General features: G+C 36.8%; 1 protein-coding gene across 1 annotated transcript in view; it reads left to right on the plus strand.

Moving 5' to 3' along the window:
- LOC145288128 (uncharacterized) overlaps positions 1-13,345 on the plus strand; it is a 361,708-nt gene that overhangs the window by 108,069 nt on the left and 240,294 nt on the right. Inside the window, exons 9-11 of the mRNA XM_080136193.1 lie at positions 7,605-7,716; positions 7,951-8,092; positions 8,705-8,853. Coding sequence (XP_079992319.1) covers positions 7,605-7,716; positions 7,951-8,092; positions 8,705-8,853 — 403 coding nt within the window. The remainder of the gene's footprint in view (positions 1-7,604; positions 7,717-7,950; positions 8,093-8,704; positions 8,854-13,345) is intronic.

The raw sequence follows: 13,345 nt of genomic DNA on the forward strand, positions 1-13,345 counted from the left end.
ACAGCAGCCCGATCTTCCGGTCCTTGAGTTTAGCGACTATTTGGCCGACTCTCCCCGCCTCGAGGCGGCTAGAGTGGCTAGTTGCGAGGGCCGGGTCACGGAGCGGGAAGTCTTTACTGCGCTGAAGCAGGTCAGCTGTGACAAATCGCCAGGACTTGATGGTCTGCCATACGAACTGTACTTGAGGCTGTCGCCCATGTTTCTGCCTCTTCTGACGGATATGTTCAACCATTGGTTTGCTCAGGGATCCATCCCAGGGCAGGTGACCAAGGGAGTGATCACATTGCTGAAGAAAGGTGACGGGCATGGAGGAGAAGAATTAGACGACTACAGGCCCATAACTCTGCTAAACACAGTTGAAGATTTTGGCCAAGGTCCTTTCGAATCGGCTGCAGATTGTTATCGACGAGTTGGTTGAACCGGAACAGAACTACGCTGTGAAGGGGAGATCGATTCAGAACAACTTGCACCTGATCCGCACGATCCTAGAGGGGGGAATAGATGACGACACGGAAGTCGCGCTGATCAACTTAGATCAGTCCAAAGCTTTCGATAGGGTCGACCATCGTTTCCTGGCATCTGTCTTAGAGGTCGCCGGTTTTAAACCGGACTTTTGCAAGTGGATCTCCATAATGTATCGACAGCCCATGGCTGTCGTGCAAGTGAACGGAAAGCGCTCGAAACCCTTTGTTATCTCTCGGTCGGTTCGTCAGGGTTGTCCGCTGTCGCCCCTGCTTTATGTCCTGGCTTTGGAGCCTCTTCTCCGCAAGCTGAGACATGGGGAGGCAAATTCGGCCCTGCGCGGAATGGCTCTGCCTGGCGGCTCAGCTGCCAAGGTATCCGCGTTTGCCGATGATGTCACGGTCTTCGTGTCGGGCTTCAGAGACATTGAGGTCGTGTCGGAGGCACTCACACAGTACGAAAGAATCACGGGGGCCAAGATAAACCGCAACAAGTCGGTAGGACTGCGGTTGGGCGCATGGAGTGGCAACGCAAACCTCCCGGCGCCCTTCAGCTGAACAGATGGCCCGGTCCGGATCCTCGGCGTGTGGTTCGGACCGGGTCTCCAGCTTGACAAGAATTGGTTGGAGGTACGGTCAAAGGTGGAGGCTGCAGTCAATTCGTGGCTTCCTAGGAAACTTTCCTTAAAAGGTAGAGCTGAGGCGTGAGCCACTTACGTCTTTCCTCTCATCCTTTACCGACTGGCCGTACTTCCCCTGCCTGCACAACACCTAAAAGCTCTTGTCGAACTCTTGTCCTCGCTCCTTTGGGACAGAGGAAGACACTGGGTGAGCAGACAGGTCTGTATTCAACGTCCGTGTGAGGGAGGCTTGGGAATGCCGGACTTGGAGTGTCATCGAGATTCTGAGAGGCTGGCCTTCCTGAGCCACTATATGCAGGATGACCAATCGTGGCACCCCGTGGTTACTGCCGCCTTCCCTGACCTCGTTCTCGACCCTTCCATCGAGAGCTGTCGCAGGCCGCGGGGAGAATCTGCCTATATGAAAGAGTGCCGAGCCGCGCTAAAACGACTACCAAGGTCCAGTGACCTTGTGACTGCTACCCGTAGGGAACTCCACAGGGATCTAGTGAAGGGGGCCGCTGACGACCCGCTATGCGCGCGTTTGGGGTGGCAGCAGAGTGAGATCCGCTCCACGTGGAGCTGGGCGCCAGGTTCGAGTCATCTGAACAATTCGGAGTTCTCTCTGACCTGGCGATTGGCCCGAAATGCACTTCCACTCAACAACATACAATGCAGTACCGGGTTTTTGGAGTCGCCTGATTGTCCCCGTTGTGGGACAACGGTCATAGAAACTACAGATCACGCTTTCTTCGATTGCCGCGAACTCCGCCAGTCATGGTCGTATGTCAGCGGAGTGACGGCTCGCATCGATCCTGAGCATCCTCGCCCAATTACTGTATCCAATGTTGTGGACAACGTGAGGCCGCCATGGGACCGGGAAAGACAAATGGTCTACGTTACGATCCTGGCCGTGGCGAGAATGGTGATTTGGACGTCGCGTCTGCAAGGTTGCCGGGGGGTGTTGTCTTTTTCTGATCAAGATCTGATCGCATTCTTTAAACACCAACTACGGGTGAAGATCAGATGTGATAGAAGAAGGCTGCATCGCGCGGCATTTGACAGAAGATGGATACATGTGGCAAGTCTGTGTGTACGAAGAGGAGCCAAATTTGAATACGTGTTCCCCGCCTAGGTGTGGAACGCGCAGTTCTGTAAAGTAAAATTAAACAAGTAGTCTCTCAGCTAGCTGAGTGTGTTCCATCCCTCCCCGATTAGGAAGCCTCCAAGATCCCCATCCCCTCTTACCTGCAATTTTTGTTTTCACCCCTTCCTCTAAATTTTACCCATCTTGGAGAAAAAGAAATACAAACTAACCTCCATCCCTTACCCACAAAAATTTTCTTTTCTCCATTCACCCCCATCTAGAGGGCATCCCCACCTAGAGACTGACCCGCAGAAGCGAGGTTCCTTTTACAAACCTAGTGGAACGGGCAGTCTATCAACTAGACGGGGTTGGGAGGGTCCTACTAATCACCTTTTGTTTTTTCTTCCCCCGCCCTCGACACAAATGAATTATTGTTACCATTTTATTGTTATCTTTTTTGTTTTTACACGTCAATAAAAAATGTTTTAAAAATTGGGAGTTACTAGGACGTCCCCAAATATGAAAGGGTGAATGCGGTATTATGGTGAAAGAAGATACTAGCTGGGAGAAACTTTTGACTTTGTTTAGTTCTGGAGTGACAAGGATGACCAACGACCCCCAAAATCCCCCCTTTTGAGTTGGCCATGTGCCTAAGTTTTTTGTTCATCGTTGATTTTTTCTGTATTTTTTAACATGAATAAAAGATTTTATATCTCAAAGTGTAGTATCTGTTCGGGCAGATACTGCAAGCAAAGACCATATGTGGGGGCGACCCCACATATAAGTCCTTGGTCAATGTAGGGGCAACCCTTCATACCAATTGTCACTATCCAGCTCCCCTACTCCCCGGGGAGTTGGTCCCCATTTCCCCTTCACTCCTCACATTAAAAATCGGCCTTGTGCCTAATTTGCTCGGTGAGGGAGCAAATAAATACCAAAGACCATATGTGGGGGTGACCCTACATATAAGACCTTTGTCAATGTAAGGGCAACCCTTCATACCAATTGTCACTATCCAGCTCCCCTACTCCCCGGGGAGTTGGTCCCCATTTCCCCTTCACGCCTCACATTAAAAATCGGCCTTGTGCCTAATTTGCTCGGTGAGGAAGCAAATAAATACCTTCTCGGCATTGCGCTGGGAAAAACGTCCACAAGCAATCAGCTTTGATCAGACACCCCTCCCCAACATCTGTTGGGGAAAGAAACAGTTAAATTTGGGTAAACAAACCCAAACGCTGTGTGACTTTTATTAGTAATACACACGGACGAAAAAACGCTTTGGATAATCACAGATTTCAAGGTAGTTCTACTAAAATAGCCATATTTTTTAAACCAAAGCACTTCAAGTCTTCAAATTACTACTGTTTTGTTCGGAAATGAATATACTTTCAAATGAATTAATAAATATGAATGTACATTATATATTTTAAGAGTTTTAAGCAAATAAAGTGATAAAAATGTGAACGTCATAAAATGGCGTTTTCGGTAAGGTTTTGTAATGACCCCCCCTGTTTTCTAAAGGTCCGTACCGTGATTGTATGAAGAATTTCGTCATGAAATTTGGGAACCAATTAGAAGAGGTGTTAATCTTAATACTGTCAAGTGTCCGAAATATTTTTGACCATTTCTTTTTTTGTCGTGTTAAAAATAAGACTTTAATATGACGAGTATTGAACATTTTGAAAAAAAAATTCTTCGGACACCCAGTAGTAAGTAAATCAATCTTTTTACTATCTTTATCAATTAAAAGTATTGTTTTATGTTGAGTAGGACCGCGGTAATTGATAATTTAAAAGGACCTACCCGAAAAAAAAAATTGTTTCTAATTATCGAATTTGGTCAAATGAAGTTTAAGCAGCAGCAGCAGCTCCAGCCTGTAGAATCAGCGATAGCACAGTTGTAAACAAACACGCGTTCTTTAATTTTTATTCAAGAACGAATTAAGAAAAACATGAAAATATGAATATAAATGTTCTTATGTTTAATTAGAGCTATTTTGTTATCAGAATAACATTAGTTTAGAACTATTCGGTTTTCAGAATATATAACAACAATCCTAACCAATTCGGCATTATAAATCTGTTGCAATTTCTCACAAATCTCGTCAAATTTAAAAACATGGTTAAAAAAAAAACAAAATAAACTTTTGTAGATATATAGCTTGCATGCACTTTTATTCTTTAAATTAGTTTTGAACAGCGAATTAAAACAATGTTTTACTGCGAACAGCCACAAATGTTTTTTTTTTCAAAATCAAAATAAGTATCAAAATCTCGTTTATACATAGATTCGAAAAAGTTGTCAAAAAGCAAATATATAACAAATAAATGTTATCAAAGGCAAGATAAGTTACTTTTCTACCAAACTGGATATATTTTTTGTGTTTTTATTCAATGTAACATGTTTATTCAGCTCGAAAAAAATACAGTGTTTACCGTAGAAAATTAAAAATGGCGCCCGGCCCGACTCTCTTTGACACGGTAAGTTTGAGAAAAGGAGTTAAAAATAAAAAAAAACTATACAAAATACTGTTAAAAACTCACCGAATATATGTCAGCCTATGTCACGGTAACATATATTGAGCGAGTTTCTAGCAGTATTTTGTCTACTTTTTTATTTTTAACTCTTTTCCCCAAACTTACCGTTTCAAGAGAGTCAGGCGCCATTTTAAATTTTCCAAAACATCGGTAAACACTGTTTTTAAGCTGAATAAAGATGTTACATTAAATAAAAACCCTAAAAAATTATCCAGTTAGGTAGAAAAGTAACTTGCTTTTGATAACATTTATTTGTTATATATTTGTTTTTTTGACAACTTTTTTGAATCTATGTGTATAGTAATACAAACCCTCAAAATCTATATCAATATTCTTGAAATTTTAAAAGCAGTTAGAAAACACATCAAACTACAATTAGGAAGCTTTTTATTTCTTTTTTTTTTTCTACTTATTAAGCGAAAGATATTTTTACAACCTGCTCCAGCGTAGTATAAACGGCCTATGGAATTAACACCTTCAACCTCGAAAATAGAAATCAACAAATTTTTGAACGCTCTTTTTGAAAAAAAGCTCTTAACTTCACCTCTAATACAAATTATGTGTGGCAAGTCTCCTCCTAAAACACTCTTTAACCCTAACAATAACACTAAGTTCGAGTGGCAAGCCCCCCCCCCAACAAAATACCTCTGTATGCCACATACAAGCATCTAAAACAAACAAACAAACAAAAAATAGATCCTTCCTTAAAGAAAAATACACATAAAAATAAATTGGTTAACTGTCCTAAAATGCTAGAACGGCCAGGAAATGATGAATTATTTTACATTAAATTTTTGTGAAACTAACCGCTCCCCCCTCTAATATTGTTTTTGTTAGCTTTGTCTCTGTCAAGTTTTCAGTATGTTCACACATAATTTTCCTTAGCCCTACAATTAATTCAAAGTCCGAATGGCAACCCTCCCCATATTCTCATTGCATAGAAACCCTCTTAAAACTACACATAATCATCTTAAAAAAAAAAAAAAAAAAAAGCATGCATATTTTCCCATAGAAAAAAAAAACAGTTAACTGCCCTAAAATGCTAGAATGACCTGTAATAGGAAATTATTTTACATTCAATTCTAAAATAATTTGTTTATCTTTCATTAAAGTTTTTCATGGAATTTTATACATAATTTCCTAAAAAGGTAGAATCACATTTTGGAGGGGTGGTCAGAAGGAGTTGAGTGGGGTTAAACAGAAGGTGTTAATCTACAATAATACCAAAGAAATATTGCAATATATTCATTTTTAAATGGTCTTATGTTTAGATTTAAGTTTTTTGTACATAAAGCACATTACAATTCAACTTTGAGTTCTCCAACTTCTTTTCTGTTTATGGATACATGGCATTTTTAAGGAATTGCTGCATATTTATGCACATTTACTGCAGATCATTTGGAAACCATAAACTTTGGGAGATTTTCAGTTGCATATTCTGATTACTTGTACAAAAATACACTTATATGGTAAATTTCATTTCTTAGTCTTGTGTTTTAACAAAGATATGACATTTTTACTGAAAAAGTAGTGTAAAAAATGTGACGAAACGCATATGGTCTTAAAGAGGGAAAAATATCCAAACGTGTGAGGCACAAAAATAGCCATAACTTCCTTAATTTTAATCAGATTTAAAAAATTTAAAAAGATTCTTTCTTAGCTCATCAAGCTCTTTCTATGCATACCAATATTGAAATATTTCAAGCTATTTCAATTTTTTCATGTGTATTGCTACTTTTATTTGACCTTCTTAATTAGGTCAAATGGAAGCAGCAGAGTTAACTTTTATTGCACGCCTCTTTTTATAGTTAAATAACCTGCTTAACATTGTCTGTTGTCGCCGTGGGTCAATGGTTAACGTAGCAGGTTTTTTTTTTTTTTTTTCACACATTAATTTCCAACTCAAGGGTACGGGTTCGATTCTCATACTTACCTACCAAAACATTTATTTTATTATTTACCCCCCCCCCCCCCCCCAGTTTTGATTTACCTCCAGACACCCGGTCATCTGTTTCTACTTAAATAAATTCAAACGTGTTTCAGTTACTTTTTCTTGCTGGCCAAGCTGTTCTTTTTTCACCCTTTTTTTTCCAACTTCGCCTCAAGGCTTCAGGTTCGATCCTACCTACTTACCAAAAATTATTTTTTTAACCCCCAGGCAACAATTTTTTTAAAGTTTTAACATTTTTTTTTTTTTTTTTTTCTTTAAACAGGGTTATTACTTTGCTTATTTTTTTGTTTTGATCTTCGCCCCAACACGCACACACACACCTCTAAACACCCGGACAATGCCGGGTACCCCCCGATAGTATCTACTAAAACTTGCATTTTTATATATATATAATATGTGTATATAAAGTTATATTTATAAATATTTTGCAAGAATTTGATACCTTTTCTTGAAATTTGGCTATTCTATAGGCATTAATGGTGTATTTCATGAGAAATTTTCAAACCTTTGTTTGAAAATTGTCAAATGTTGCGTTAGTTTGTGTGGGGATTGGTCTTTTGCTATGTGCTTCTACAGCCTAATTTAGAATTGTATCTTTTACAAGTGTATCGATTATGTCAATAATCTCCATACAGCATATGATAATATTCCAAAATATTTTCAGGAACTAAATATTAACAATTTTGAATGAAAGATGTTTAAAATACTTTTCTATTGAGATGTGATTTGATATCATTTTCTAATTTCCACAATATTGTTAAAATACATAAGATTTTAGTTTTAATGTTCAAACGAAAATCTATTTATTTACATCAAATTTCAACTTCTAAATTGTAGTGGCTCTAATGATTTCTACATTATACTTTATATAGACTAATAGGATGATTTGTATTAATACATTTTTGTATAAATTTTTGTTTTCTGTTTTTCAAATTGTTCTTGTTACAGATGCTTACCAATGAATTTTGGTCATGAGGATATTGCAAATACTCTTGTCAGGGACCGGATGAGAATTGGATCAAGCTTGGCAGATGTTGATCCAATGTCTGTTGATAAATCAGTGAGTTTTAAATTTATTAAAGAAAAAGGTATAAAATGTGTTCAATATTTTGATAAGTATACAATGCTTAAGTTTAATTAAGCTATTTTAACACTTAAGTTCTTTAAATAATTTAAAATGTTTAAACACTTTAAAATTTTATTTTATGCACAAATGAACAAAAGAATGAGTTATAAAAATTTTGTCAAGTCTCTTATTATAACTTTGCTGTCTTTCTATCTTCATAAATTTCAGGTGAATTTTAAGAGTATTGGTGGCTTAGGGAAGCATATCAGTGCCTTGAAAGAAATGATCATCTTTCCTCTCCTTTATCCTGAAGTATTTGAAAGATTCAAGATTTCTCCACCTCGTGGTGTCTTGTTCTATGGAGCACCAGGTTGGTGGCTTCATTTAAAAAAAAATTTAAATTTTAATCTTACCATTTCTGAAATAGTTGTAAAATATTTAGAATGTTTTTCTTACAGCCTAATCTAAATATCACTGAATATTTTCTAAGAATATTTTTGAATAATGTAATTAGATTTCTGTACACATCACATTTAATTTATTTTTTCATGTAATAGTAAGATTTCAATGATAATTAAGTTTCATATTTTTTTTTTTTTACATATAAAGCCCAATACTATGTAATGTGCACTTTAAAATTCCATTTTTTTTTTAAGTTTATGAAATAGATATTTGAACTTTTTTAAATTGTACTTTCCATAATTAAAATCCATAATTTTAAAAAAGTAAATTATATTCCAGTAGATTGCATAATTTTTTGGATTACAACAAATGGAAAATTATTTAAAATGCTATTACTTGTATTTTAAAAATGATACAAATTTCAACTTATTTTGTGGTAAATTAAGCAACATTTTGTATTTTAATTTATTAGTTATGAGAAAAAAGAACCCCCCCAAAACCCCATCTAAATATGAACTCTGCACTTAATTTCTATTAATATAATTTGAATTACATTTAATCATGCTATTCGATTCTATAGGTACAGGAAAAACACTGGTTGCTAGAGCATTAGCCAATGAATGTAGCACTAATGATCGCAGGGTAGCATTTTATATGCGGAAAGGTGCAGATTGCCTCAGTAAATGGGTTGGTGAATCTGAACGTCAGCTGCGACTTCTTTTCGACCAGGTAACTTTTAAATGTTTTATTTGTTATAGTTAATTATATTCCAAATTTAAAAGGGTTTGTTTTTAAGATCTTGAGTTAAAAAAAATTTGATGTTAAATTTCACATTCTCATTTGTATAATGATAAATAAGTAATTTATTTATAAGTCAACCACCTCAGCAAAAATAATCTTAGTGACATGCAATACAGTTTCCGTTCTGCTAGATCTACAGCAGATGTGGTAACGGTTACATCTATAGCAAATCTCTCAACGGAGGCTTCCTTTCAAGGGCAATTGCTCTTAGCATATCAAAGACCCTTGATAGGGTATGGCATAAAGGCCTACTTCACAAGATCTCCAGCTACGGTATAGCTGGAAATTTTTTCTCAATTATCAAACCATTTCTCCCTAATAGGTTCATAAGAGTAGTGGCTGATGGGCAGAAATCAGAATCTCACAGTGTTAATGCCGGAGTCCCTCAGGGGCTCACCTTGGGTTCAACTCTCTTCCTGATGTACATCAATGATCTTCCAAATAACATCCTAAGATCATTCGTTGACATTTATGCTAATGACACTACCATCTATGGCAGCACATCAAAGACTGTAAATGACCAGCTTCTCTCTGATTCTCTCTCCTCTGATCTGGAGCGCGTTGTACAATGGAGAAAGCAGTGGCTGGTTACTTTTAATGCATCTAAAACTAAGCTCCTATCTTTACATCATCACCACTCTGATTCTCATCCGGCATCAATTGAAATGAATGGCTCTCATCTTAGGGAGGCTGCATATTTTGACAAGCTCCTGGACTTGAACTTTACTCCTGATCTGAAATGGAACGCTTACATCAAATCCGTTGCCAAGGCTGCTGGAAAAATGGTAGGATCCTTCTACCGCTCCAGTAGTTATCTCACTCCTGATGCAATTCTCTAACTATATAAAAGCCATGACGGCTAATGATGGAGTACTGCTGACACATCTGGGCAGGAGCTGCTAGAAGCATCTTATCCTGCTTTGACAGAGTTCAAAATAGACTTCATAGCTTAGTGGGGGATGTCCTTTTCTCTTCCCTGCAACCTCTTTCCCACAGAAAATGTTGCGAACCTGTCTGCTTTATCGTTATTTTCATGGCACGTGCTTGTCTGAACTTCAATCTATGGTCCCCCCTCGTCAAACTTTTACGAAAACACTTGTCTAGCCAAAACCACTATCAATAATTTCCAACACTCTTTATCTGTGCATAATCCTAAATGTAGATTTCATGAACAAAGCTTCTTTCTTAGAACTGGACGCCTATAGAACACTCTTCCGTTTGCCTGCTTTCCAGCTGACTACAATTTGTCTTCAAGTCCAACGTAAACAAGTTCTTGAACTATCCCCCTAAGTAATCCAATTTACAAATTTTCCGTTACTTATGTATACCCATTAACCTTTATCCTCGAGTGGCCTCCGGGCCTTGATAAGTGGTGACTCGTTTGTAAAAAAATATATATATATGTATAAATTTAAAAAAAAAAAAAAAGCTTTAATTCAATAAATTTGAACTAAAATTACTCCTGTATAAAACAGGGATTTATACATTTAAAAACTTATGTGTGGCTGAAGTAGCTTAGGATATGATCTCAATGGAAATAACATGATAAAGAAGAGCAACATTCTCTTTTTGGATATGTCATGGTGGAAGAAAGGATGGTTAGGTCTTCTTATTCGACAGTATAGTGTGTGTGTGCCGAAGGTTTGTGTACCTACTCCCTCCCAAACCAGTTTGTTTGGAGAAAAATTAGCAATTCATTAATTCACAAACATGGTACTCAGTTTCTGGCAAAAGAAATATAACTTTATCTGTGCCTAAACCTAAACGTAGATTCCATGAACAAAGCTTCTTTCTTAGAACTGCACGCCTGTGGAATTGTCTTCCGTTTTCCTGCTTTCCGGCTGACTACAATATGGATGTGTTCAAGTCTAAAGTAAATAAGTTCTTGATGAGCCGTTCCATATAAGTTATTAAATTTACCAAATTTTCATTACTAATGATTACTATATTGACCAATTTCTACTGTGCACTCTTTAACCCTTATCTTTGAGTGGCCTCTGGGCCTTGATAATGTGGTGATGCCTTTGTAAAAAAAAAAATAAATAAATAAATAAATCTGAACTATAAAAATGTGTTATCTTGGATTTGATGCCATTTGGAAAAGAGACCATTCTTCTGCAGCAATTATTGTAATAGTTGGACTATTAAATATTTATCTTGTGCTTACAACCATTTGGATGAATTAAGAATGACAGGGCTCATTATGCAAAAGAAACATGACAACTGCAAATGTTGACTTGATAGAATGAAGACAACACCAGATGGACCACTTATCCTCACTACATTGACAAAAATGTAATGATTTATATATTTTACAGCATTAGCAAAGCATCATTATATTATTACGCTTATCGCTCCGTCTGTTATCATGCTGTGCATCCCTAAAAAAGGAAAGTGGAATATTCCAAATAAACCTTGTCACCTTATAAAAAAAAAAAATTTGGTGCCGCTGTTGAGGCAAAGCTAATAAAAATGATTTGTCTTTCTTTGATCAAAGTGTAATATCTGTTCTTCAGGTGCTACATTTCAATTTCTTCTCTCTCGGTGGAGGAGAAATCCTTTACGACTAAGACAATTTTTTCTCCATGTTAAAAAAACGACCCTAGTGTCTAAATCTGTCCCGTGGGGAGGCATTGTGAATAGGTACTATGTTTAATGTAACAAAGTTTTAATATTAAAAAAGTAACTGGAAAAAGTTATTTCTGATTTAATTAAAAAATGCCCTGGAAGTGTTACTTCTATTAATTATAAAATGCCCTGGAAAATGTCCGTTCTGATTTTTTTTGTTTACTTGCCTCCCCGCAAGGTCGGAATTGGACATGAGGTTGGTTAAAAATGTAAGGGGAAACCAGCTCCCCAAAAGGGGTTCCTGGTCAATAACAAAAATAAGAATTGTATCAGTAATGAAGGATTTCTCCTCCATTAACCAAGACCAAAAAAGGGGGATTTAAGTCATTGGAATGCTGAAAATGATAGTACACTCAGAAATTCATGCTGAAGCAATGGTTACTTAATCCCTAACTGTGTAAATGTTTTTATGTATTACTTTCGAAAAGCTGCTGAAACAGATTACTTTATTTCAAGTATATTTTAGCAGTGGGTTACGGGATATGAAGTCAGTCCCGGAAATTACTCAAACCGTTTTTACTTTATTTCATGTATATTTTTAACAGTGGTGTGGGGGATATTAAATCACTCCCGAAAATGTGTGAAAAACCGTTTACGCATTACACATTGCTTTATTTAATGTATATTTTTAACATTGGGATGGGAAATATGAAATCTGTTCTGGAAATGGCTGCAACCATTTACGTTGTGGACATTACTTTATTTAATGTATATTTTTAACAGTAGGATGGGAGATAAGAAGTCGTTCCCGGAAATGGCTGCAACCATTTACGATTTAAGCATTACTTTATTTCATGTATATTTTTAACAGTGGGTTTGAGATATAAAGTCGGTCCCGAAAATGGCTGAAACAGTTTTCTATATAAACATTACATTATTTCATGTATATTTTTAGCAGTGGGTTTGGGATATAAAGTTGGTCCCGAAAATGACTGAAACAGTTTACTATTTAGACATTACATTCTTTCATGTATATTTTTAGCAGTGCGTTTGGGATATAAAGTTGGTTCCGGAAATGGCTGCAACCATTTACGTTTTGGACATTACTTTATTTAATGTATATTTTTAACAGTAGGATTGGAGATAAGAAGTTGGTCCCGGAAATGGCTGAAACAGTTTACGATTTATACATTACTTTATTTCATGTACATTTTCAACAGTGGGGTGGGGATTATAAGTCAGTTCCAGAAATGTCTGAAATTGTTTACTATTTAGACATTACATTATTGCAAGTATATTTTTAACAGTGGGTTTGTGGTTATGAAGTCAGTCCCGGAAATGTCTGAAACAGTTTACTATTTAGACATTACATTATTTCATGTACATTTTTAGCAGTGGGTTGTACATTTTTAGCAGTGGGATATAAAGTTGTTCCCGGAAATGGCTGCAACCATTTACGATTTAAACATTACTTTATTTCATGTATATTTTTAACAGTGGGTTGGGGATATAAAGTCGGTTCCTGAAATGGCTGAAACAGTTTACTATTTAGACATTACATTATTTTCTGTATATTTTTAGCAGTGGGTTTGGGATATAATAGTCGGTCCCGGAAATGGCTGAAACAGTTTACTATTTAGACATTACTTTATTTCATGTATATTTTTAGCAGTACGTTTGGAAGGGCGAAAATGTGAGCGAAAATTATGAAAAATGATTGTCGAAATAAGTAACATATCCAAGAATTATGAAAAATGATTAAATGTGATTTCCTGCATTAGTGAGTTTGTAATAAAATAATAAGCCCAGACAGTATTTCAAAGCTATTATTTTATTAAGAGGGTGTGATAAT

The sequence above is a fragment of the Euprymna scolopes genome, chromosome 11, assembly GCF_053919585.1.
Source record: "Euprymna scolopes isolate OS-2025 chromosome 11, ASM5391958v1, whole genome shotgun sequence".
NCBI classification, from domain to species: Eukaryota; Metazoa; Mollusca; class Cephalopoda; order Sepiida; family Sepiolidae; genus Euprymna; species Euprymna scolopes.